Source organism: Ambystoma mexicanum, chromosome 10 (assembly GCF_040938575.1).
Source record: "Ambystoma mexicanum isolate Mex_15411 chromosome 10, UKY_AmexF1_1, whole genome shotgun sequence".
NCBI lineage: Eukaryota > Metazoa > Chordata > Amphibia > Caudata > Ambystomatidae > Ambystoma > Ambystoma mexicanum.
Window position 1 is genome coordinate 810,395,585 of NC_090932.1, and position 26,960 is coordinate 810,422,544.

The 26,960-nt window shown below is 43.0% G+C and overlaps 1 protein-coding gene across 1 annotated transcript in view; it reads left to right on the forward strand.

Moving 5' to 3' along the window:
• LOC138491776 (otolin-1-like) overlaps window positions 1–26,960 on the forward strand; it is a 208,872-nt gene that overhangs the window by 48,587 nt on the left and 133,325 nt on the right. The window contains exon 3 of the mRNA XM_069618481.1: window positions 22,008–22,097. Coding sequence (XP_069474582.1) covers window positions 22,008–22,097 — 90 coding nt within the window. The remainder of the gene's footprint in view (window positions 1–22,007; window positions 22,098–26,960) is intronic.

The following is a 26,960-nucleotide window of genomic DNA, read 5'->3' on the forward strand; positions in this document are numbered from 1 at the left end:
AGGAGCGTTAGTTCTTGACAATATTCAATCTCCAGTTCCTCAATCATTATGTCTTGCATCAGCATTTCAAGATGGCGACAAATGTATTGTTGAGGGACCTGTTGAAGCCTAGCCAACGGTTGGTTCAGCTGGACCTCAAAGGGGTGTATTTGACTGTCTCCATTGCAGTAGAACACAGGCGATTCCAGTGCTTCTAGTGGCATTAACAGCTGTTCTGGTTTGCTTCCCTGTATTTCAACTTGTCCACAGAACCTTGGTGTTTTCATAAGTTATTGCGACCAGTTGTTAATTTTTTTTTATTGCATGGGAGTCAGGTTGTTGCTTTACCTAGATGGTATTCTCATCATGATATGATATAATATGATATGGCATTTATAACGCACCTATACACAAGTGTTTCAAGGCGCAACGAGGCAGGGAGGGGAAACGGAGGGAAGACAAAGACAGCGATCTTACGAGGCCAGGTGACATTGAGATTGCGCAAGTGCAGGGGAAGGGTAAAGGGGAAAAGTGTGAGAGGGAAAGGGGAGGAGGCAGTGCAGTACATAGGATAATAGTAAAATAAATAGAGACAATAAGTAGTAAATAAAAGTGCAGTCAGCTGGTGGCAAGTGCATTGGTAAGTGCAGACATCAGGTGTCAAGTGCTAGTAGGAGCTGTAGGGATACAGAAACAGTCCCCGAGTGCAAGGGTTGCCCGGGGGGCAGTGCAGGTATGCAACTGGTGGGGAGTGGACCTGGGCCAAAAATCAGAGGGTAGCCAGGTAACCAGTTTCAGATTCAGCCAGGAGATCAGCAGGGGAGAGGAGGAGAGAAAGCAGAAGCAAAGAGGAAGGTCTTGAGGTGATTCCGGAACTGGAGATGGTTCTCCTCAAGTTTCAGAGGGGCAGGGAGGCTGTTCCAGAGGGAGGTCCCACCAGAAGAAAGAGATCTACCACCAACTCGCTGCTTTGAGAAGTGACTAACCCTGAGGGAGTTGGAGGTCGGATGAGCGAAAAGCTCAAGAAGGAAGATCGTTAGGAAGAGAAATTTGAAGGCTTTGAGGCCCCAGGCCACAGAAGGCCTTGTGGACAATGCAGAGGGTTTTGAACTTAATCCTCGCCGCCACTGGGATCCAGTGCAGAGACTTCAGTCTTTGAGAGATATGATCCCTGGGCTTGAGGCCAAGGACAAGTCTTGCAGTCCTGTTTTGGATGAGTTGCAGAGGACGGAGAGCAGAGGCAGGAAGATTAAGAAATAGGCTGTTGGAGTAGTGCAGCCTAGAGAGAACCAGAGCTCTGGAGACAGTGAGCATCTGGGGGAAAGAGAGGAAAGGAAGAATACCTCTGAGGAGGTGCAGCTGATAGTGAGACTTCTTAGAGACATCGGAGATGTGAGGAGAGAAGAAAAGTGTGGAGTCGAAGATGACCCTAATGTTGTTAGCCTCACAGGTGGGAGCGTCTTTGTCAGTCTTCTGAGTTACTTCAGAAGCACCAGAAGCTCAGTCAATTTGATGACAACACTCGGAATCCTTATAAACTGGGAACTAGGATATTCCTATAGCCCAAAAGTGGATGTTTGTCAATTTAATTTTATGATAGTCTGTAGTTCCTCAATCCTTTAGCTCTCCAGGGAGAAGATACACACTATCAAGTGAGAATGTGTGCACTCCTTACGGGCCTGCTTTCTGTCTCTGTGACAGGTGCCAGGATTGTGGGACACGTGTTGCCATCAATACGATGCAAAAAATCTTTCTGCCACCCCTACACTACAGAGATAAAACATGCAAAAGCTGCATGAAGGCACAACCTGGTCCAGTTCTTCAGAAGCATGTGATGAATTGCGTTGGTTGCTACGACACATAGAATGGAATGGCAGGGAAATCTTCGGGTCCCCCACCGGTCTTGCCTTAGAGTCTGATGCCAGACTGAGAGGTTGAGGAGCTCGATGTGGTGGGCGTCTCGACTGGTGCATGGTCATCACACAGGGGGTCACATAAACAAATAAACTGTTCAGAGATTCTTGTGGGGTGGCATTGCTCTATCATGCTTCAGGTGGACAATCAGTCATCATTGCAATATATCAGCAAATTGGGGGGCATACATCCACAGACCTTTACATATCTGGCAAAAAGGTTTTGGGATGTATTACTTCCACACAAACTGCAGGTATGGGCTATATGTATTCCTGGGGTGTCCAAGAAAGTCCAAGATTGGTGTCTACAACACTGTCAAGGCCCAGCAGATTGGCAACTGTTACCCATGTTTTTTTGCAACTTAAATGGTCTATGGGGAACACTAACAATAGATCTTTTTGTGTTCCACCTCAATGCCCAACTACCGTAGTTTTTCAGCTGAAAGCCAGATCCAAGGGCATTGGTGAATGAAGATGCCTTTACACTGGTTTGGGCCAAGGTACTACTTGAAATTCAGACTTAGGGCGCCACAGTATTGCTGCTCTCCCATCATGGCCTCCTCAAGCATGGTACCCGCTCGTGTCTCAATTACTGATAGATTTCCATGTTTACTTCTGACAGTTCAAGGGCCACAGATGGGAGGCCATTCCACTTGTTTTGAGAGTGATCCCTGAGACTGGGCACTTAGCTGACACCAGGGAAGTTGGGGCACAGAGGGCATTTCTGACTCAGCATGTATTAAGTGCTCATGGGTACCTAGCACCCTTTGATCATGTAAGTCATCATGGGCAGCCTGGGTTCACTGGCATTATCAAGGGCATTTGGATCCCCATTAGGGACCTCTAGTGATGATAGAGAATTGTCTGGCAGAAATTGCAGAGTACACCTCCTACCGAATTGTTAATATGTATTGCTTCACAGTTTTAACATACCATGGCTTGATGGATGGGTTTCCTGGAGGTGAGCATCCACTAGTTTGTCGGTTATTAAAAGGGAGGTATATTATGACACCACCCACTCTGCAATATTCCCATCTGTTGGACATCAATTTGGTAGTGACCAAGCAATGGTCATCTACCTCTGAAACAGCCCTCAGCAAAGCCAATGTGTCTGGTCGCACTTCAACGTGTTGTGGTTAGCCGTGCATTGGTTCTGCAATTGTCGGGCATTCACATATTCTGGTGTGTTTTTTTTAAACTTTTATCAACAAACCAAAACTGTGTGAAGGGTTATTGATGTCCCTGCTTTTGCCAAGAATGCACAGTTGTGTGTAGTCCAATGTTTAATGCACCGTAAACAGGCATCGACTGGATGAATTGCATCATTTGTATCTTTTCTGAAACCCTTTTTACCGTTTTCATCCCCTACTTTGACTGTTTGGGCCAAGTTGTCCCGAGGAAGGATGCGGTGAACACAGAAATATTTAGGCTCACTCTGTGAGGGGCGCCATGGTTTCTAAAATCTTTTCATAAGTGGCCCTGCTAGAGGAAATTCAATCACACGCCAGATGGACTAGTACACCCACCTTTTACACTTTTTAGAGTGAGCCTTTTTGTGCATGCTTCCACTGCTGTGATAGAATAGATTTGAAATGTGCAAATTAGGAGCCTCCATACTGTAGAATTCTGATTAGCCCTAGTAAATGGCAGTCATGATTCTAATAATGGTACAGAGGTATTACTCCCCTCCCCTTAACCACCCTCATCTCTAACCAAGTGCTGCTTTGCTTATCTCCCAAAGGGAAGGCCTTGTTCTAAGAAGATGGAATTGGTATTGGCTATTGGCCTGGGCTTGTCCCCTTCTTGCCTCGATCACGGGTACCTTGGTTCAGCAGTAGAGGTTACGCAAGTAGAAAAGAGGAAAACTGGCTGACTACAGGATGTCCTTATGAAACAGACTGCGTAGTGATTGGAGGGCAGGGTAACTGAAGGAGATGGAGCTATTGTGATGGGAGAAGTAGCTTTTTCTATAAATTGTTTTCTTGCCGCCGTATAGTAAACAAAATCAAGTAGTCCATAGTCGGAGCCTCTGTGTCATTAATAATTATGACTGTCTATCATTTACTAGGATTAATTGGAATTACCTATTACTAGGAATATTTTAACGAGGCTCCTCCAAATGATCAAGGCATTAGCACTACATGCATTACTTATTCAATGCAGTTGGCAGACACAAATCACACTGCAGTGAATTGAAAAAATGGCAGTCCTATATTGCTCTTTTCGGGCCTAACAACTGAAAACAAATGTTTAACTTGGGACTCAGCTCCAGTTCCACCTTTGTTAAATGTCAGGAAATCAACGCAGCATTACATCATACTGTTTTAACTTGTCAATCTCAAATCGATGAATGGTTTCACACATCCAAATGTATTGCTAAGGTGTGTGGTGCCCAGGGCTGATTTCATCGTTCGTAGTAATGATTAGGCACCATAATAACTTGGATCCTGCTCCCTTTTGTTTTATTTGCAGCTTATTGACAAATTTCTGGTGTCGTGTGGCTATATTCTGCCACCTGTAAATATATGGGAACAGCAGTGACAAAATCCACTACACACGTACGATATTGAGTATTTGAATTTTCTCAACAGCGAGGGAACAATGGAATAAGCAATGGGGCAGCTTAGCATCATATATTTTCATGATGAGGACATTGTTATGTTAACAATAATACACATTTCTCCCATGGGCAGTTATATGACTCGTGTTTCACAGTGGGTTCCCCTGAATCAGTTGTATATCTTTTCTCCAATTGGAGGTCTATAGTTGTTTGCACCATTGGCATCAAGTCACCCACCATACTGCTCGGGAATCTCCATGTTGTTCTCATGTACAGTTATACGTTACAGAAAGAATTTTTAAGAAGAACAAAACATTGTGTTGTGAAGTCTTTATAAGAAAACATTTTTAAAATATTAAATAATCAAAACATTTAGCGAATTTTTATTTTCACCTTTCTTATAGAGCCTTTCCAAAAAGTGTGACACTACTTTAAGGTATTTCTAACAAATAGTACCTATGAGAAAATGAAATCCGGAGCAACGCCGGTTATATAAGCTAGTATATAATATGCCCCAATATGGTTTAAAGATCTCCTGTGTTCTCAGTGCTCTCATTTGCCTTTTGCTGAATTGCATTATGGTATTTGTAGCCTCCTAGTCAAGATGGGGGGAATAATGCCACAATTGTACACTTTTTCCCCTAACATACTTTCATAAGGATTTATATATTTGAGTGACACTATGGTATGTGCACTTTTAAAGTTGACTTTATACAATAGAGCATTGTTGAAAGCCAGACATGGGGGCTAGGAGGGTAAATGATAAGAGGGCAAGTAAGTCATGATTATTTGTCCAGGATGTGGCAAGGGATGTTGCAATCCTGACACTAGGGCAGTTATTTTCCCCTGATTGTGGCTGCTTTTCAGGGCACATGTGGGTGGACAGTGGGATGTTTTTTCAGAGGGCGGACACACCCCTTGTTTTATTTTGAGGCGGCAAGCTTGCTCAAGTATTTGGCTACCAGGATTTTACTCAGGTTTTCATGTTCCCAGTGCAGACGCTTACCAACAAGACCACAACACTTGTCTTGTGTTGGGATTTTGTTTTCCAGGGAATATTTCACTACAGATTGCTGGGTTTAAAAGGTAAACACATTTTATACTTGGCCAGCATATTTATTGGAACATTTCCTCTGGTGTTCATAACTTTTTTGAAAATTACAATACTATTTTGCCTTGCTCACTTTCTTCGAAGGGCATTGGTATATTTCACTTTCAGATATATATTCACTTCATGTGCATATATTTATGGATGCCAGCTTTTGATGTTCACTATGGGGTCAAGTGCACCTGGGCATATGCTATTCTTAGAGTAAATCTGATTTTTCTCTTTTGCGTGCTGTTTAAATATGGTTGGTTGGGGTTGTGCAATGTATCACAACAGTCACCAAGAGACGGCCATAAAAAAGGGGCTTGTAGCACGCTGCTTAACCAAAGTATGTGATCCGTGGCAAATAATGTAATCTCACTGCAGATTGCCTAAATAAATTGTGAGCTCTCAAAGCCTGCCATCTTTTATACATAACAAAACCATTGTCAAAACAGGTAAAAATCCATCTGTGATTGATGAACATCTTTCAGCAAAGGGTTGCAAGTGTTTTAAAATATAGAGTGGGCATGGCAGAAGGCTATGCCCATTGGTCATGGCCAAAGCCCAATGCTGGTGGTCTGCTCATGTTTTAAAATGGACAGTCAGCCATGCCCACTGGCCATGGCTGAAGGCCATGGCTAGTAGACTGGTAGGGTTCTGAAATGTACATTGGGCATGGCCAAAGGCCATGGACAGAAGTCTGGTAGTGTTTTAAAATTGAGAATTCTCAAAGCCTTCCATCTTTTATACATAACAATACCACTGTCAAAACAGGTCAAAATCAGTCCATGATTAATGAACGTCTCTGAGTGATGGGTTGCAAGTGTTTTAGAATATAGAATGGGCATGGCCAAAGGCCCTGGTTAGTGGCCTGGTAGTGTTTTAAAATGGACAGTGGGCACACCAAAAGGCTGTGCCTGTTGGCATGGTCTTGTTGTGTTCTAAAATTGACAGTGGGCACTGCCAAAGGCTGTGCCCATAGCCATTGGTGAAGGCCATGGCTAGGTGAGGTAGTGTTCTAAGACATACAGTGGACGCGGCTAAAGGCACTGGTGGTCTGTTGGTGTTCTAAAATGGACAGTGGCCATGGCCATGGCCAGTCATCTGGTAGTGTTCTAAAGTTCATGGCTACTGGTCTGGTAGTGTTTTAAAGTGGACAGTTCTCAAAGCCTGATATCTTTTATACATAACTAGCTGTCCCCGGGCACACGTTGCTGTGGCTCAGTCTGGTTCAATGGAAAAGAAAGAAAAGAGAAAGCGCACATTTCTAATATGTTTAATTTCACAATGCTTGTGGGTATACAATATTTTTTGTTGTTCCATTGTCTGTGCAGATATGCCGTCTGTAAAACACGCAACATATAATTGTCCATGTGAGAAGCAATCTGTGTCTAGATCTAAACCACACAATTCCAACGATTGGCGTTGAGCTTTGTTGATGGTGATTGCAAAAGTTGGCATCAATTGAGCTGTTACGATTTCTGCACCAAACAACGTCATTTGGAAGCATGCGTTGTATTTCCTGATGTTAAATCGGAAATGCTTTGATTTGGCGGTATATCCGGAAAGCAAAGTTTTTAATGGCTCTGGCGGTTCTCCAAATTGAGGCAGTTTAATTTTCCCAGCAGCGCAACACATTCCTTTAGTTTCTCCATTAAATTTCAGAGCCTTGCAATAAGAACACACTTCAGTCATGGTGCCGATAAGAACATGCCAGCTCAAACTATAATCATCAGCTGGGTTGTACCGGAATGCAAGGTGATTATAATTGCGTGATTGCTGAGCACGAAGTCATGTTTGACGCTGATCTGCTGTTTCTCGTTGACTGTTTTCAGACACTCTCTGCCTGTCGTGTTCATTCTGTTGAGAATGAAGCAGATCTGAAGCTGCTTTTATGTCCAACAGATGGCGCTGTTTTTCGGTAAAATATTTAGAATAGCATGTGTTGCTTTTACGTCCAACAGATGGTGCTGTTTTTCGGTAAAATATTTAGAATAGTGTGTGTTTCTTTTACGTCCAACAGATGGTGCTGTTTTTCAGAAAAAGCATGTTTTTACCTGTCACAGGTGTGACATCTATGTATAGTAGGTACAAAAAACACGTGCCTATTTGAATGCAACGTTGTGTCAAAATTTCAAAGCAATCAGTGAAGAACTTTCTGAGATTTAAGATTTTGAACAAACAAACATTTACATTTTTATTTATATAGAAGATAGATAATACCAAATTCAAAACAGGCCAAAATCAGTCTGTGATTAATGAATGTCTTTAAGCGATGGGTTGCAAGTGTTTTAAAATATGGAGTTCACACAAACGAAAATTGTGCCCACTGGTCATGGCCAAAGACCATGCCTAGTGGTCTGGTAGTGTTTTAAAATGGACAGTTCTCAAAGCCTGCTATCTTTTATACATAACAATACCACTGTGAAAACAGGTCGAAATCAGTTGGTGATTGATGAAAGTTTGTTTGTTTGTTTGTTTGTTTACTTATAATGTGCACCAGACCGGTAAGTAAAAGGGCGCAACAATTATGAAAATGCAAGGCTTACATAGTTACACAAAATACTGATATATACAGATATGATATAGAGGCTTATATAATTACATATTATACAAAGTGCAAATGTGGCAGCTTATATAATTACAGCAATATACAATGCAAAAATATACAGATTGCAGGTGTTGCACTCCGTAGAGCCCTTAGACTCACAGTTAGAATGGAAAACACATGAGTTTCAAGTAGTAGTGCAGAGTTAGGTAAGGATGGTGTTTTATAAAGTCAGGGTGGGTGACTAAAGCTATGGATGCAGCCTAGACAGGAAGGAAGCTAAGGGTCAGTCGAGATGATGTGTTTTATAACATTTTTTCTGAAGTGTAGGAAAGGTTGGTCAGTTCTCAGGTCCTGTGGCAGTAAATTCCATGATTTAGCCGCCTTTACAGGAAAGCTGTTGCCACCTATAGTGGTAAGCCTGTATCTTGGTATAGACAGGCAGTTAGCATTGCCAGCTCTAGTTGATCTAGGAGAGATTCTTCTCTGAAATGTGTCTGAAAGGTAGCTAAGGGGCAACGTTATTGAGAGCTTTCAGAGTCAGTGACAGCATCTTAAACTGTATTTTATTGCCAGTAGACAGCCATTTATGTTGGCGTCTGAGGGAGGAGATATGAGTTCTTTTGTTTATTCCTAGGGCTGCTCTTAAATATTTGGAGATTTCGTATGGTAGTTTTATTGGCGCCACTATATAGGGCATTACAATAATCGATTCTGGAGAGTATTAGGGCTCTGGCCAGGATTAAGCAGCTAGCATCAGAGAGGAATGGTTTACCAGCTCTTAGCAGTTTGCAAGTGTAGGCGGTGGCAGAGGTCAGGGATTGTATCTGTTTATCGAAGGACAGTGTGGAGTCCAGGTAGAAACCAAGGGTTTTTACCTCCTTGGAAACTTTGATATTATTCCCGTCAATGTTGAATGAAGAAAACTCCTGGCCTAGTTTTTTAATGTTAGCCTGTGAGCCCAGAATTAATAACTCAGTCTTATCATCGTTCAGGCATAGGCCATGATTGGCAATCCATACTTGGATGATAAGATATACCTTGTTCACCAACTCCGTGTCCTTGCTATGATCCCCAGAAAGCGGGAGGAGAATCTGAGTATCATTTGCGTAGTTGGTGTAGGTCATACCCAGATGGTCCAAATCATCGAACAGGGGTTTGGTGAAGATATTATAGAGTGTTGGTGAGACACAAGAGCCCTGGGGAACACCACACAGGATAGGGGTCGGGTCTGAAGCTGCCGATGGAGAGAAGACTCTCATAGTTCTCTCGCTAAGGAAGGATTCAATCCATCTGATAGCATCTGGTGAGAAATGGGCAGCAGAGAGAAGGTGTCTACAGAGGACCTTATGATCGACCAGATCAAATCCGGCTGAAAGATCAAGTAGGAGCAAAAGTGCTGTCTTCCCCTTGTCTCTCAGCTCATCTATTTGGGATTTTAGATCGATTAAGGCTATTTCCGTTCCGTGTAATGAGCAGAAGCCTGATTGTCTATTACCTAGGAGTTTGTGAAATTCAAGCTGTTTTTGAATTTGATTATAGGCGGCTTTGTCCAATATTTTAAGTAGAAATGGAACCGTAGTAATGTGGCGGTAATTAGTAGGGATAAGAGGGTCTAAAGTTTGTTTCTTGAGGAGAGGGAGCACCCAAGATTGTTTAAGGTTGGCGGGGATGGTACCTGAGGCAAAAGACGCATTAATCAGTTTAGTGATGAATGGAGATAGTTCTCTGGCAGCATCTTTTATTATTTGTGCTGGGCATATGTCTCCTTTGCAATTAGAAGGTTTTAGTGACAGGACGATTTTTTCCACTTCCAAAATAGACATTTTGGAGAAGTGGAATATGTCATTATATGCCGGCAGAGTCGCACTGGGCAGTGGGTTTTTGGGCGAGTGCTGTAGATTCAGTACATTTTTTTTCTGCTGAATTTTATTATGGAGCATATTACTTTTGTTAGCTAGTGCATGTTGGATGTCTGCACACCAAGATTTGTCTTTGTTACAGATATCAGGTATAGCTATTGGTGACTCTACTTCTTTTAGTATGGAGGAAAGTTCTTTCATACTAGAGTTAGATTTGGCAATACGCTTGTCGTAGGAGTTACGTTTTGCTCGGCAAACTTCCTACTTGTAATGCGAGGAAAGTGAAGTTAGTTTAGCTTTGTTCTCATTGGAAGGGCAGAGTCTCCAATTAGTTTCACATTTTCTTTTCAGAGTACGAAGGTCTTTGAGTTGTGGTGTAAACCATTTGTTTAAATGGGCTATAGGTTTGCTAGATCTTAATTTGAGCGGGGCAATTTTGTCCAGTGTGGTGAGCATAATGTTGATGAATTTGTGAACTAAGGTGCTAGGATCAAGGTTTTTTGGTAATGCGTTGAGAGTAGGGAGGATAGCAGGGATTACTTTCTCAACCGTAATACTTTTTTTTATTTCTGGTTGGGCAAGGAGGAGCTAATGGAGGAGCCAATAGAGTGGGTCTTATTGTGGATAGGTGGAAGGACATCAATGAGTGGTCTTTCCACAATAGAGGCAGGATGGATGCGATAGTAACTGTGCAATTATAGTCAGCTATGCAATACAATATTCTCCCTTTTAGGTGGGTAGGTTTATTAACTTTTTGAGATAGACCTAGTGAATTGATTATATTGACTATATCTGTGGCATTTTTATCCATTTGGTCATTAAAGCCTACGTTGAAATCCTCTAATAGAAGTAGTTGAGAGGACGGTTTAAGGTTGTTCGTAAGTATATTGTGCAGATCCTCCTTGAAGGTGCCGAGGGGACCAGGCGGTCTATATATTAGGTGGATAGTGAGTGATTGTGAGCTATTTATCTGGAATTTCGCAGAAAGAATTTCACACGATTGTGACAGATGAATGGGGGCTAGTCTTAGGGAGAGACACGTTTTAGAAATGTTGGCAATGCCACCTCCTCGGGCACCATCTCGGTCTTGCCTAGCTATTGTGTAGCCATCCGGGATAGCTAACATAAGTGAGGGTCCTGCTGCATTGTGAAGCCATGTTTCTGTAATCGTTAGGAAGTCCAAGTTATTTTCTGTAATTAGGTCAGCTATGTGAGTGGCATGGGCGACAAGCGATCTTACATTAAGGAGCGCTCCTTTAAGGGGGGTGGCCTCAGTTATTTCGTTGACTAGGATGGGTTTGGCAGTATTATTGTCACTTAGTTTACACTTGTGGTTGTTAGTCTGGAGGGCATTTATATTGGAGATGGACAGAGGCGGAGACAAATTGAAATGGCTACATTTCGGTTTGGGCTTGTATTTGGTTTTCCGGTTGGAAGGCGGTAGGGATCTTCTCAGTGGTTCATGTATTTTAGTTAATCTGGCACGGAGTCTAATGTTTCTGTTAGACATGGCACAGGGTAGAGAAGCATAGGTTGCTGTCTCTAAAGCACTGTTATGTGTAGATTGGACAATACTGGCATTGTTAGTTGCTGTATTAGTCGATCTAGGCTGTCTGGGGTCTGAGAAAGCAGCTAATGGGAACTGAGCGAAGTATGTTTGGCTTCTAGTGCTGGCATGTATAGTGGCAGCCATGGTACAGAACAATATTGATAAGATTAACATGTTTCCCAATTAAGGTGTCAGGAGTATTGCACTACACGTGGAGACACCTGGGCGAAGTAGGTAGTAACTACAACTAGGTAGCACAGAAGTGGTATAACTTGACAACATAGGAAAGGGAATACCTATAAGTCAACTAGACACTTAGGCCTAAATGTTGTTAAGCAGCAAAAATAGGACAGTATCTATGATGCATCTAGACAGTAGTACAGTTAGCAGTAGCTCCTTGAGCAATATAAATGCAGTAGGGCATGTCATGCAACTGGGCACCTTGGTAGTGGCAGCGAATGTCTTACAGGGCAATAACAACAAAGGTAGGTAAGTACAGTTGGGCACCTAGACCGAATCACTGTATAGGCAACAGTGGAGACAACAAGAGTGCAAAATGAGATAGTACAGACTACAAAGGCACATTGTAGATAGGTAAATGGAGCATCTTTGTGAAGTTAGGTTAGCAAATTAACAATTAGCCGTGGTATACCGGTGTGGTGACAACTAGACTTTTAGGCCAAAACGCAGATATACAACAATGGAGAGCATAATAAGGCCATGCTAGAGGGGCTGAGTCAAAAGTAACAGCAGTCATAGGCAAGTTAAACGAATTACATTAGATAACTAGGCAGGGTTGCCACGGTGCAGGCCGAATATAGCAGTACTAGTTAAAGGTGTAGACAGGTTACAGTTAGCAGTGTGATCAGCGCCGTTATGAAGCACAGGTGAGACAACAGGGCGAGATCGTAGTTGGAAGACTAGATGTATTACAAATATTCCACTTCATAATTTGAACAGCAAAGGTAAGACAACAATGGACAGTGCAGCCGTAAACAACTTTGCTAGGTGGATAACATAATAGATTGTTATAATATTTGATAATATTGGCCAGCTGGTGGTGTCTTTAGGAGTGCTCAGGGCCACCGTGTGGGCGAAGCTCTTATATGTTAGTCACAGTCAAGTACCACGCCAAGGTTACAAATCGGGCTATGGTTAATGGCGATAGGTAACGGCAGTAGGAGGGGCTGCTTACCCTAGTGGATGAGTCTGTGTGTTCTGAGTGTCCCGGTTGGCACAACGGAGGTGCAGGGGTCCTGGCACTCAGCACATTCGCCTCCTGACAGGATCAGAACAGGCTGCCTTGGTGCATCGCCTTCGTGCAATGAGCGATTGGTGGCAATCGAAAAGTCTTTGAGCGATTGGTGGCAAGTGTTTTAAAATATAGAGCAGGTACGGCCAAAGGCTGTGCCCACTGGCCATGGGCAAAGGCCATGGCTAGTCGTCTAGCAGTGCTTTAAAATGTACAGTGGGCTGAGCCAAAAGCCATGGCTAGTGGGTATGGTAGTGTTTTAAAATGGACAGTGTGCAGGGTTGAAGGCCGTGCCCACTTGCCATGACCAAAGGCCATGGCTAGTAGTCTGGTAGTGTTCTAAAATATATAGTGGGCATGGCCAAAGGGTGGTGCGGAAAACATCTATGGAATAACAAAACCCTTGAAATTGAAGGAAAAAACTTTAGTTGCAGGGACGTTAAGGTAAGAACTTAACACAACAAAACCCCTAAAATTCAGCTAAAGCCACCTTAACTTCACGCCCCATTGTGCAGCCCAGATGACATCACTAATTACATCATCTAGGACATCACTGATGGAATTACTGAACATCACTGTTAACATCATATATAACACCACTGATTACATCTGTGATGGCATCAGATATAAAATAATGTATGACTTAGCTAATAAATGTTTTGATTAACTAAATAATAATTTAGTGTTTGGGCTTCGCCATGGACAAGGGTGTGGTCACTGTGCATGGCTGAAGGCCATGGCTAGTGGCTGGTGAGTGTTGTGAAATATGCACTGGCAATTGCCAAAGGCCATAGATACTGCCTCTTAATGTGTCATAATATACAGGGGGAGGGCTACCACTTTGAACCGGGAATCACGCCAGCTAAAAGGACACTTCTGATGTGGTAACTGGTAGCCAGTTATAATATCGAGAAAAAAAAAAGTCGAATGCAAAAATGTTGAAAAAAAATGTCGAAAAAATTAGAATGTTTATTTTTTTTCATTTGTGTTTTTTTGGGTTTAGGTAGTAAAGATAAACAGGGTGTTGGGGGGAACCCCCATAAAAAAAATAAAATTAAAAAAAACATTCGAAAAAAAAAATCGACATTTTTTTTTTCCACATTTTTGCAGTCGACTTTTTCACTATAAACCGTGATAACTGCATGCCATGGTAGATACACTACAAACATGTTCTCCTTTAAGATTGAGGATAGGAAATGGGAACTTAGATTTATGTCCATCTGCAAAACATCAAATGTGGTCTACTGCATTCAGTGCCCATGTGGAGTCAGGTATGTGGGACAGACAGGGGGAGCGATCAATATCCGAATAAACCAACATCAGTCAAGAATCCGATGCAAAAACTCTTTTGCCACACTTGTTTCTCATTTCTTAGAATATCAACACTCAGCAGACAACCTCTTGTGGTGGGTTCTAGACATAGTCCATCATGTGTCAAACCCCCAAAGAATCCTCAGTAAAGGGGCAAGATGGATCTAGTATCTAAATACACTGGAAAGAGGACTCAATGAAGAAATTCCAATGTATTAAGAACGATTCATGGCGTTCTTCTTTCACGCATTTTGACGGTAACTTGGAGGGGCAGTCTACTCTTATTAATGCAGTGAAGAAAAGGTGTGTGTCTAGTGCGTGTCATGTGCGCTTGAGGAGCAAGGTTATTTTGTAAATTGTTCTGTATGTATGGAGGGTGTTTTTACCAGCATAACTGTCAGACTCCGGTTCCACCTCCCCTTGCTCCTCACCTGATTCTTCTGAGGTTTGCTCTTTGAGAGGAATCTTGGTCTTTGGAAGCTTCTTCTTTTTCTTGCTGGATGTCTTGTCCTTGGGGATCCGGACCTTCTTCTCATGCAGATAAGGTCTCTCCCCTCCGGAGGCCACTGTGACAGCGGTGGAAACCTGTCCTGGAGGCCTCCAGGGGGGCCAGCCTCACATCCAGGGAAAAAGCCAAAGGCAGAAAAAACCCTGTGGGTATTGATTGTAGGAGACGGGGTGGTCAGTCCATTGGAACCAAGGCAGCGTGCAGAATGAACCTTGATCACTGAAAAGTCGAAAGCTGGCAATGAAGATGATTGCTGTGACAGAAGGGTGGTCTGGTATTGAATATCAGAGACAAACTCCCCGATATGAGAAAGGAAATAGCAAATGCTAGAATCTTTTACTCCAGTAATCCAGTAATAGTAAGAGCAAAACAAGAGAGTAAAGAGGAATCCAAGCAAAAGATGTAAGAAAAGAAAGTACCGCAAGAAGAAAAGATCAAGAAGGTAAAGGAACCAAAGAACTAAATGGAAAGCTGTACCCAGTGGAAGAGAAGAAATGCAGGTTACCGCGGTGCAGAAGATAGACCAGAGCCAAGAAGGAAATGACACGTTCCGACTGCCGGCAGAGCCAAACACAACTGGGAAGTGCGGCAGGCAGAAGAAGCAAAGAAACGATACCACGCAAGGAAGAGCAGATATGCCTAGCAGAAAGAGAAGGGAAAGGCCACTTACCGACATAAGGGAAATCAGAGACGGCAAGGCGCCGAAGCAGGTGAGAGGCAGACTACAAGCCGTGAGCAGAGTGAACTGTAGGCGCAAGAAGGAGCGGCCGATATAAGTGATCAAAAAAGGGAAAAAACAAACCCACGGTGAGAGAAAAAGGTAGTCCAAATAGTACTATGAAGGCAATCAAAGGCGGCTATGAAAAGCCCAAGAAGGGAAAAACACATAGAGTAACTGAGTGTTAGCGTGCGAAAACACAGATACAACGCACTGACTCAGGGAGCGGAGTCAGCCTTTATAAAAGACTCCGCCATGTTGGATGAGGACTAGAACGTGAGCACCGCTTCTTAGTGCCTCCAGCGATTCCATAAATTCCACCCCTGATTCCTGACAATAACGGTCTGCCAAGGGTGTTGCAGATTCATAAATAACTTGAGGGATTTGGATCCTGATCTGTGGGCTTTTTACCTGCAGATTGGGAACATGAACACAACAGAGGAGGAATAATGTTCAGCTTTAGGGTTGTATAGGGGAGGCCTTTGTTTTGGGAATATCGCTGTTTGTTTTTATGTCGTGGTCTCTATTAGTTAGGTTTGGGTTCATTGCTCTCTAGTTGGTGGAGGGGGAAATGTGTGGTTTTTAGGCCTGTGATAATGATGATTTAGTCATATATTTTGGTTGTAGGTGGTGTTAGGATCCTGAGTTTGTAAGTTCTCACACAGGTAATGTGTTGTTATTTACAGTTTATAGTGTGTGGACAAGTGTGTGTGGGTTGCATTCATTTTGGACTTGAGGCAGAGGGAAGGTCTGCTGGAAAATGTTGGGAATTGAGGGTACAGGGTGGTCCATTCCCATCCATTTGGTTACTGGATATATGGGTTTTGTTGCATTCTTTCTGTGACATTCATGACATTTCTTGAGGAACTCAGGTGTGGGCTTCATCTATTGGTCAATTGAGTTTTTGTTGTCTTATGCTGTTTGGTATCAGTGGAGTGACGTCGGACTGTTGAATGGTTTGGGTGTGCAGAGTGTTCTCTGAGGGCCGGGTGGCTCAGGTGGCATACTGTTTATTAGTACCCCAGCGAGAGACAATCAGAATGAAACAAGCATTCTGATTGGCTCTCGCCAGGTCCATACCTGGCTGGGAATCCCTCAGTCGGGATTCCACAGCCTTTTTCCCCGGCGAGGGGCGTGGCAACCCCTCAGCCTATGGGGAGGCTCGAAGCGGGGCCTCCCCACGGCTGAGAGGCTGCCTTCACCCCCCGCCGGGGACTCGGGTAAGTATTTTTTTTCTCCCTTCCCTCTCCTCCCTCCCACCCACCCCCCATACCCTCCCCAACTTACCCTCTTGTACCTGCATCCCCGTACCTGCCGTACCTGCCTCTACACGGCTGGGGGCTTTCCTCGTCCCCCGCTGGGGACGCAGGTACGTTTTTTGTTTCCCCACCTGCCCAACCCCGCTTACCTTTTTCTTGATACTTTTTTGCATCCCCGGCGGGGGACGAGGGAAGTCTCCAGCTGTGTGGAGACTCGGAGCGGGGCCATCCCCGCTCCGCTCCTCCACAAGGCTTGGGGCTTTCCTCGTCCCCCGCCGGGAACGCAGGTACGTTTTTTTTTTTCCCTCCCATCCCCACTTACCTTTTTCTTGATCCTTTTTTGGGAGCGGACGCACTGGGAACACTTTTGTTCACAGCGCGTCCGCTCCCGATGACCGCCATGGAAAGGGAAAACGGACTCCATTTTCCCTTTCCATGGTGGCGGCCCTTTTCTTGGCCGTTTCTTTTTTTCTGTCCTGAAACTCTGCAGCGTTTCGGGACAGAAAAAAATTGCTTTTAGTACCCCGGTCACGCAAATATTGCGGGCCGGGATACTAATAGCAATATGACCCTCGCGGCGGGGGCATTACCGACTCTGGTAATGCCCCGGGGCCTTCGTTAAGGCCCTTGCTTCGCTCGGGCCTATAACTATGGGCCCCGGGGCATTACCTGAGTCGGTAATGCCCCCGCCGCTTGGGTCATATTGCTTAATTACAGTTCAGTCATGGACCATTGGTCAAACTGTGGGTTCTGGGGCCATGTGTGGTGCATGAATGACTATTGTTTGCAGACGGGGAGGTTGGTGTGTGTGTGTATAGTCAACTGTTGATTGTGGTTGCAGTTATATGGCATGTGAGGCACATGGTGTATTCTCAACTGTTTTTTACAATTGTTTTCTGCCATGTGAGGCACATGTTTTGAGTTGTCATGGGAGGTGCATGTTTGACTGTTGGTTACAGATGGGGAGGCTGGTGTGTGGTGTATTGTCAACTACTGGTTACAGTTGTTATCTGCCATGTGAGGCACATGGTATGTGTTGTAAGGAGAACAACTGTTGGTTACAGGTGTTGTGTGCCATGCGAGGAGCATGGTATGGGTTGTCAGGAGACTTGTTATGGTTGTCAGGAGAATATCTGCCATATGGGGTGCATGGTATTGTTGTCAGGAGTTTCAACTGTTGGTTAAATGTCTGCCAAGTGAGGTGCAGGGTGGATTATTGGTTACAGTCTTTGGCCATGTGAGGTGCATGGTATTTTGACATCTGTTACAATCTGTTTTAAACTTTATCCGTTGATGATGGCTGTGTCTGCTTATAGTGGGTCTGATGCTGTAATATGTTTAACATCTGTTTAATGGCTAGCAAGGTCTTATTCAACTGGCAGTTTCTTTGGTGGCCATGTGAGGTGCATGATATTTAGCCATCTGTTTCAATTTGTTTTAATCTTTACCCATTGTTTTTTTGTTTTGATACATTTTTTTTATTGTTTTAAGAAAAAACAACAACAAAACAAGATCAACATAGGGACTATCATGTTCATTCACGATCAAAAGGTATTAGACATGTTGTCCATCTCCAGAGAGCCTTTACATGAGTACTTATATGTATTGTTCGTGCTCGTATCACATTTGGCAGAGAGTCCTAAGTCACTCCCTCTTCCCACCTTTCCCATATTTTCGAGGCTTTGTTAGGGCAGCCCCTGGCATTGTAGATCCTGTGCTCTATCATTGCGCATGTGTCCATATCCGTTACCCATTGGTCCAGTGTCAGAGGGTCTGGAGCTCCCCATTTCTGCACTATGTTGCGTTTGATCAGCCCCATTGCTGTGTGTAGAAGCAGTTTCTCCCATTTATTAACATCTATTTTGATGGGTATGCCTAGGAGTTAAGCCCTTGGGTCCAGTGGTATGGACTGGGTCAGGACTCTAGTGAGTTAGTTAGAGAATGCAGTCCAAAAGGCCTGTATCCGGGGGCATGTCCATAGGATGTGTATGAAGGTACCTACTTCCTCTCCACCTCAAAGACAGTTTGGATTTGGGAAGCGTTTCCAGCTTGGAGGAGATAGCGATCTCCCAGGGATGCATGAGCACCTGTATCCAGTCCTCTGGATCTATTTCCCCCACATCTACTTCCCATTTCCCCTTTAGACTGTTCAATTCGGGGGTTGCAAAGGATGATATAGCGTTATATAGGATTGAAGTGCATTTGGTAGGGATATATGCGGGCAGCATGTTGCGTCCTATAGGAGTGTATTCCGGTACAATAGTGTCTGCTGGTATGTGGGTTTTCAGGGCGTGGGCCAATCGCATATAGTGATATCGCTCTGTAGCTGGGATTTGGAATTGTGATCGCAGAATGTCAAATGTAGCCGGTTTCCCGCCTGCATGAATATCCCCCACCTTCAGGATTCCTGCCCTTAGCCATTTGGGCCATGGCTCAAATTTCTCTATTTTGGTCAGGTTGCTTTTTTGCCACAGGGTTGTGCGGCAGTAATTTTGTTTTCCCATCCTACAAACTTATGTGCTTGTTTCCAAACTGTAATGATGTGTGTTGTGGTTGTGTGTTGAGAGGGTCTCGGAGGGGGCTGATATAGGAGACTAAGTGGGTATACGTTGTGAATGGTGGCTATCTCGGCCCGTATGTGGGGCAGTTCCCGGTCCCCATGGAGTAGGTCATTGACCACTGCTAATTGTGAAGCCATATAGTAGGTTTGGAGGCGGGGTACTCCTATCCCCCCTTCCCATATCGACCTTTGGAGCGTGGCTCATGCAATGCGTGGTTGGTTTCCACCCCATATGAGTTCCCTGAGTAGTATCTCTACCTGGTCGAATTCCAAGTTTGGGATCTTGAACGGGGCACTTTGCAGGATGTAGAGAAATCTTGGGAGGGTCATCATTTTGAAAAGTGCAGCTCTGCCCATAAGAGTCGGGGGAGGGAGTTTCTAATGTTGAACATCGTTAAGAAACCGGTCCGTAATCGGTTGGAGATTGTGTTTTATATACCCCGTCAGGTCCTCAGATATCCAGATTCCCAGGTATCAGAAGCCCTGTCATTCCACCCGGTACGGGCAATCTTGAGGGATGGCCTGTTCCCCACCTTTTACCGGAAAGAAACGGATTTTCCCCAATTGATTCGCAGTCTACTAAACCAGCCGAAGTGGATAAGCATCTGCGTCACTCTGGGGCAGGATCGCATTGGGTCCCCCAGGTATGTCAGTTGGTCGTCTGCATATAGGGATGTCCGGTCTTCGTATCCCTCCGGCCATCTGAACCCTATCCAGTCTGCATTCTGGCTCTATCGCGAGGGCGAAGAGAAGGAGGGATAGTGGGAAGCCTTGTCGGGTGCCCCTACCAAGAGGGAAGGATCAGGATGACCATCCGTTTACCTTCACTTCTGCCTGGGTGTTGGTGTATAGCAATCGTACCCATCCCAGAAAGGTCTCCCCAAATCCCATACGCCGCATGACTTCCCAGAGGCTGCCCCAACGGATCGAGTCGAACGCTTTCTCGAAATCTATTACCAGTAGGGCCAATGGTCCGTCTATAATAGGAGCGCGCTCTAGTGCCAGATGGAGATGTCGCAGATTCATTCCGGTCGACTTGTGTGGCATAAAGCCGCATTGGTCCGGGTGTACCAGGGCAGGTGCGACCAATGGTAACTGGTTAGCTAGGAGCTTGGCGAGAACTTTGGCTTCGCTATTAATTAGAGAAATGGGTCTGTAGGAGGCACATTGTTCAGGGGGTTTATATGGCTTGGGGATGAGTACGATGGTTGTCCTGCATAAGTCTGGTGAAAGGGCCCCCTGCTCACGGGCACGGAGGAACATTCTATGAAGGGGGGGCACTATTTTGTCTCCAGCTAGTTTTTGCCAGGTTTCTACTGGGAACCCATTAGGACCGAGTCTTTTCCCTGTTTGTAGTTGTGATATGGCTTCTGTGATTTCCGCGTCCGATAGAGCGGCATCCAATTGTTCCTTTTGTTGTGCTGAGAGGGTTGGCAGTGTGACATTATCTAGGGGGGATGGGTCAAGGCGGAGAGCTGGGCCTTGGTATAGGTCTGCATAGAACTCGGCCAAGGCCTCCGCTATTTCAGAGTCCGATTGGCACCTTTTGTCAGGTGAAGTGACTATTTCCCGGACGTGGCGTTGTCCCTCATCTCTTTTCTCAAGCCATGCAAGCATTTTGCCCGCTTTGTCCCCGAGCTCATATATTCTTGCTCTGGAGTACCAGTGGGCCTGAATCTTTACCCATTGTTGGTGGCAGTTTCTGCTTATATTGGGTCTGATGTGGTAATCATTTTAACATCTGCTTAATGACTTTTAAGGTGTTATCCATATAGCATTTTCTTTGGCTTTGCTGGTTGCATAGGCATCGTATGAGGTGTTTGGTGTAGGCAGCTGCTTTGAGGTGCACCATTTTGAGAGTTTATTGTTTTCTGGTCCATGCAGGCTTTTACCAGAGGTGGGGAGGTGGTTTGTATGTATGGTTCCTGTATGGATGCTAGCGGAGGGAGAAGTGGTAATTTGGTGTTTCTGGTGGGTGTTTTACAGGACACAGCACTGTTCTGTTCATTGATGTCTCCGTATTGATGCTTATGGAGGGAGAGATGCAGTAATGTGATGGGCTGTACATTAGGTCATTATCTAGTGCTGTTCTGTTCATTGATTTCACTGTATTGATGCTAATGGAGAGAGGGATGTAGTAATGTTGAGATTGTACATTCGGTCGTCGTAATGGTGGTGCATGCAATGTTTGGTATGGAATGCTGTGTGCGGGTTAACTGTGTGTGTTCTGTCAGTGGCGGTTGGTGGAAGCTAGCTTGGTATGTGGATGGGCCAGTGTTTGTGCAATCTGCACGTGGACCTGTGTGTGCATAACTGGACACAATTACAAATACTTATCAACTTACCTGTGGTCCCCAGCCTGGTATATCGAGATGGAACCCACATAGTTTCATGCTACTTGAGAGAGATGACTTTTCTTAATTAATAAATGCTTGATTTGGGATCATTTAATATCTAAGTCATATTTTGGGAACACTTTATTACACTTATTTAAGTTGTCTCTTTCTATGTGAACCTCTGCTTAGTCAATATGAACTCAATTATAATAATGAAATTATGACACTCTCATATGAGCCCACTTGTTTACCTGGTTATAGGTGGTTCACCATCATATGACATTTCAATGTGAAGCTAAAAATGCAGTTTATATTCATGAACAGTATTAAACGACTTTGAATCCTGACATTTTAAGAGATGTGAGAAATAGATTGATAGATTAATACATACATACATCACATGGCAAATTGGCAATAATATTAATAACTCATATGTTCCAAATGTACCACAATGAATACAATGTTACGAATAAAATAACATATACACATGTTCCATTGTTTTAGTTTTTTTTTTTTCTTCAGAATGTTTGCCTGATTCAATTTGAAATTAATTGTATTCTAGGTCAAAAAGGTGAAATTGGAGCCATAGGTCCACAAGGTCTACAAGGAGCAGTAGGGCCTGCTGGCGCAAAGGGCTACAAAGGAGATAAAGGTATAGTGTATTCATAAATGTCCACTATATGTCTGGAGACATAAAGAAAATAAATGCCCATAGATAAGTTTACATTTCTGTAAGTATGTGCCACTGTAAATTTGTATCAACCCATAGCTATTATTATCAGCATTTAAAACAGGGTTGGCACAGCACTCTATTCATTGGACAATATCAGATTTAGTTAAAGCATGTATTTCAGTAAATATTTCTTTTTAACTTGGGAATATATTTTTCTTGCCATCAATAGCAAATGAGATGCACATATTTTATATAAATCTAAATATTCCAACTCTTTTTTCATTGCAGTTAGATGCAGTGCATACCAATTTCAATGTTAGATTATGAATCCACATTAGAAATGCTCAATTTGAATTTATGAGGAGCCTTCAATTCATATTTTACTTCTCTAAATGTTCATGGTTTACAGGGAGAAATGAGATCCTGCATTTTGGTGGGTGCATAGGACTATAAAATGGGGAAAGATCTGTCCAATATATGAATGTTACTATTCACACAGTGTACAAAATACAGTTTATCATGCATTCCTGTCATTTAATTTTCTTTTTTTCCATCACCTACCTGCATTTATTTCTGTAGAACTATGAACTGGTGATTTGTCTGTGAACAGTGCTAAAAGGAATTACTGTGGAAAAATAATATGGCTGTTTGTACCTGTCGCATGCTGATTGTTTTTTCACCCCTCTAATATTGAACCACCTTACAAATAGTTACTTTTAATTCTTTCAACTTCATAGCTACATCAATAATAACATCAGGAGTTTATATAGCCACTTCTATGTGCTGTAATAAAAGCTCATAGTACTAACCACTTTTATGGTACTCAATTTAGCAACCTGAGAAGAATGAAAGGCTGAGTCAGCTGTGCTAGGAATTTGAACTTGAGAAGCCCAGGCATGCCCCATGCTAAAGTCAGTTTTTAGCCTGGAATTAGAATAATGGTGGTGGCTCGACCTCCATTTAAGGCAATGCCATAATTCCTAATGAATGATAACATAATTTACCACATACCTATTAAAGAGGGTTATACTGCTCCTCTGCTTTATAGGCACTCCAGTACAGAAGCTATAATCTTTGATTCTCTTCCCACCTGCAGCACCCTCATTTTCTTTGAGAGGTCAAGCATTTCTGTAAGGTTGAAAGCCCTAAGCTTTGACCTAGCAGCAGGGTATCAAATTCTGATGTGCCTCCCTGGGTACTGTAGGTTTATGCGGGTCAGATGCTTAGCATGCATCCCTAGGTGAAAGCCACCCACAGCTGATTGACTGCTTGTGGGAGGGGGGGGTCCTGTCAGTATTTTGATCCACTTCAGTCTCACTGGGTGCCTGACCTGCCTGGAAACAGATTGTTTTCACATTGATAACCTATAACTTGGTGAGGTATGCCTTACTGCTCAACCACTTCTAGGTATGGGTGAGCAAAGGCAGCTAACAGAGCATTATTTGCCTACAGAGACAGCAATACCCATCTTTTACCTAGTAGTATGGAGAGAGATGGAGCAAAGGTTAAGATCTAATGACATTATCGTGAAAGTATGTGAACTGAGGGATAAATGGCATCTCAGAAAATGGAGGCATAGGAACAACTGGTGCAAAGGGGCATTCCATTGCATCAGATCTGGAAGTCACCTATCTCAAGAAGATGGACGTAGGGCTCCAGAAAGAGAAGCTCGCAAGCAGAAGGCTCTGATAGATGTGGAACATGAACAGCTTCACATGCACTAGGACACATGTCAGTTGAGCTTATGGGGAACAATAAAGAACATGCTGAGAAGAAAAACTAAAACAGTGCCCTACAGATTGTACTACCAACATGTAATTGAGAGGATCCATTCTCATGTTCTCCACCTGCTTGAAAGATTCGGTGAGTGCAAGTATACAGGGGGCAGATGTCTTAGCTTTCCTCCCTAGTTTGATTTGTTTATGATGTGCACATGCCAACTGAGTAATGCCAAGTCATATGCCTACTTAGCCATCTACTTATGAGTGCAAGTGAAGGGATTCAGGAGATGTAAGAGGTACTGGAATGTGTACTTAGTGATCAATGAGGCACTTGAAAGAACATTTGAGAAGACTCCAACCAGCTACTTATGTACTTTTTGCAACTCGCAATAAAAAGAAGTGTGAGCTGGGAGGCTTGGGTGACTGCTGCTATGTAGACAGATTGTGTTTATTCTTTTCATACTTGGTCAGATCTGGGACACTTGTCTCACAAATCTGAGATGTTCCAATTGGGAAACTATTTTATAACGAATTTAGGATATGTTATCAAAATAGCAGACACAAGGTCTGATTCATAGAAGCATTTTATAATGGTGCAATCCCATAGGAAAATGCTCTTTGAATCAAGCCCAGCATGTTTTAATGGCAACCTAAAGCAATTCATGATAGCTTTTATGATAATCTAAATAGATTAATAACAAAAATTGCTTTAATGTTCGAAGTTATGAAATACATCAATAGAACAAAGACTTATTTAACTATTTCGAGTTTAGAAAATAAGAAAATGTTTACTATATTTATATATGAATTAACAATGAACGGAGAATGTACATATAGAATTTTGAGGAAAAATTGTTTTACAAAGTAACTTATAACACAAAATCACATACAAAAAAAGATAAATAATATAATAATGCATACTTAAAAATTAATGCACAATATAGTGACAGCGTAATAGGTCAATGTGATGTAAACATTTTGGTGTCTAGTAAGTATCACTCCTTCATCAAGACTATAAATGATTCAATGTAGGATCCTGCATAAACAATATATTAAATATAAAGCATATGAATATACATTTTCGACAGACAATCTAAACCATGTTTTCAAAGAAATATATTAATACCCATGTGAGATTGCCAAGGGGGGGCATATTTTAGCTACATTTGAGGTATTTGATGTACAGATTGGAAATAAGCTCATAGTCATTGCATGAAAATCCCTGCTGTCACAAATGCTGGAGCATTTTTATGGCAGAGAGAAAGGAGTTGGATAAAACAAAAATTGCATTCCGCTCCTCCTCTGCACCATACAAATGAATGAAAATGTGGTCTGGGATGATTGAAAGGCAATAACGACTTACTCAAGGCTTTTACGCCTTTCAATCATGCTACGCCACTGACAAACATGAGCCCCTGTGTGTATTGTGGTTGACAGTTGTCACACAAACTATTTTGTCCTTTGTAGCAGGATCTACTTTTGTTGTCTACAAATGCTCACACAGTGTACACTTTGCCCATTCGTTAAAATGTTTTAGTATTTTTTTGTGTCGGCCTAAGGATTCTAGATATTTGTCCAGAATGGCTGTTAGTTGTCCCAAAGATAACTGCAGTTCTATAAATCCTGACAGTTAATTATTAATTCATATGTGATATGGTAAATGGTTTGTATTTTCTAATCTATAAATAATTAAATGTCTTTCTTTCATTGAAGTATTTCATTATCACAAACATTAAAAAAGATAATGTAGTCATTTTTTGAGATGGACACACAAGCTATAACTATTTGCTTTGGGGTTCCATTGAAAATTGAACATTTCCTTATAAAAATTTGAATTGATATCCTAACTTGGGTATAACATATTTTCGCAATTTGAACAACTTTTGCAAACATAAGTTCCTCCCAAGTTTCTAGTTGTGGTACGGGTGTCACTCTTAGTATGTCCCACAAATTTGAGCCAACATTTGGCTGGCTCTAAGGGTACTGACCCACACCTTCTGCATATGGCTTCACACTTGTGGGCAGCTCCAACGGTGAACCAGAAAGCCAGACACCTAAGAAAAGGTGGAGGACAAGACCTAATAGCAACCCATAACAATCATTGTTTGAAGATACCCCCAAAGCTGATGCAAAATCCCAGAGGAGTGGTATCAGGCAAGAATCAAAATAACATTGGTTCAAGAATAAAAAGGTCAGTGGCAACCACAGCTCAAAACGGTGGCAGTATTGCATCAACCTTACAATGGAGCAAGGACACCAATTGTGTGTGAAATATCCCAGGTTTCCAGGCACCCGTTCTGGCTTTTCATGTGGAGAAAAAGGCCTGAAGCCTCTTCTGTGAAAAAGCTATTATTTCACTAGTGATTTTGGATAATTAAGTTGGTATATGTTAATTAAGCTTCCATGAGGACAGACCAGTTTGGACAGTCAATGGACATCTATGTGAAGAGAGCCACAACCTAACGGACGCATGGGCCAGCATGGCCACAGTAGGCAGAGCCATGTTAGATGCTGAGGGAAACAAAGAAATCCTGGCTCAGCAGCATGTTTTAACCAAAAGAATCTCCAATGATATAGGAATCACCTGGCAATGGTTGTTGTGAGGATGGGTAATCACATTTGGGTGAGCAAGTTAGGCCTCCCATTCCCATCTCTCTGAATGGACAGACGCTGGATCTGTCCAAATGAAAAAACTCCTGTGTGCCTCTAAATTTAAGGAATGATGAGCTCCTGTACAGTGAGCCTGATGTCTGTCATCAGATGACAACATTAGGCTGCTTGTGCCCTAGAGTCTGATTTTCTTACTATTACAGGTAGCACAAACTTCTCTCATTGTTATACATGTGGATAATAGAATGCAGAGTTTGTCTCATCACGTTTACTGGAAACTGGATTAGCAAAGGCATACATTAATGCATGATCTATACAGTTGGCAGTTGCATGGTAAGTTGGTGAACAAATGGAAGGGCACCTGAAATTACTGCCAGTAATGGGAGTGCACATTTAGATGGTAGGGATTGGCATTGCTAGTCCTTTAAACTCACCCAACTAGCTCAGGGAACAAGTACACAGTGGTAGTCATTGATCCCAGGACTAAATATCCAGGGGCAATGCACCTGAG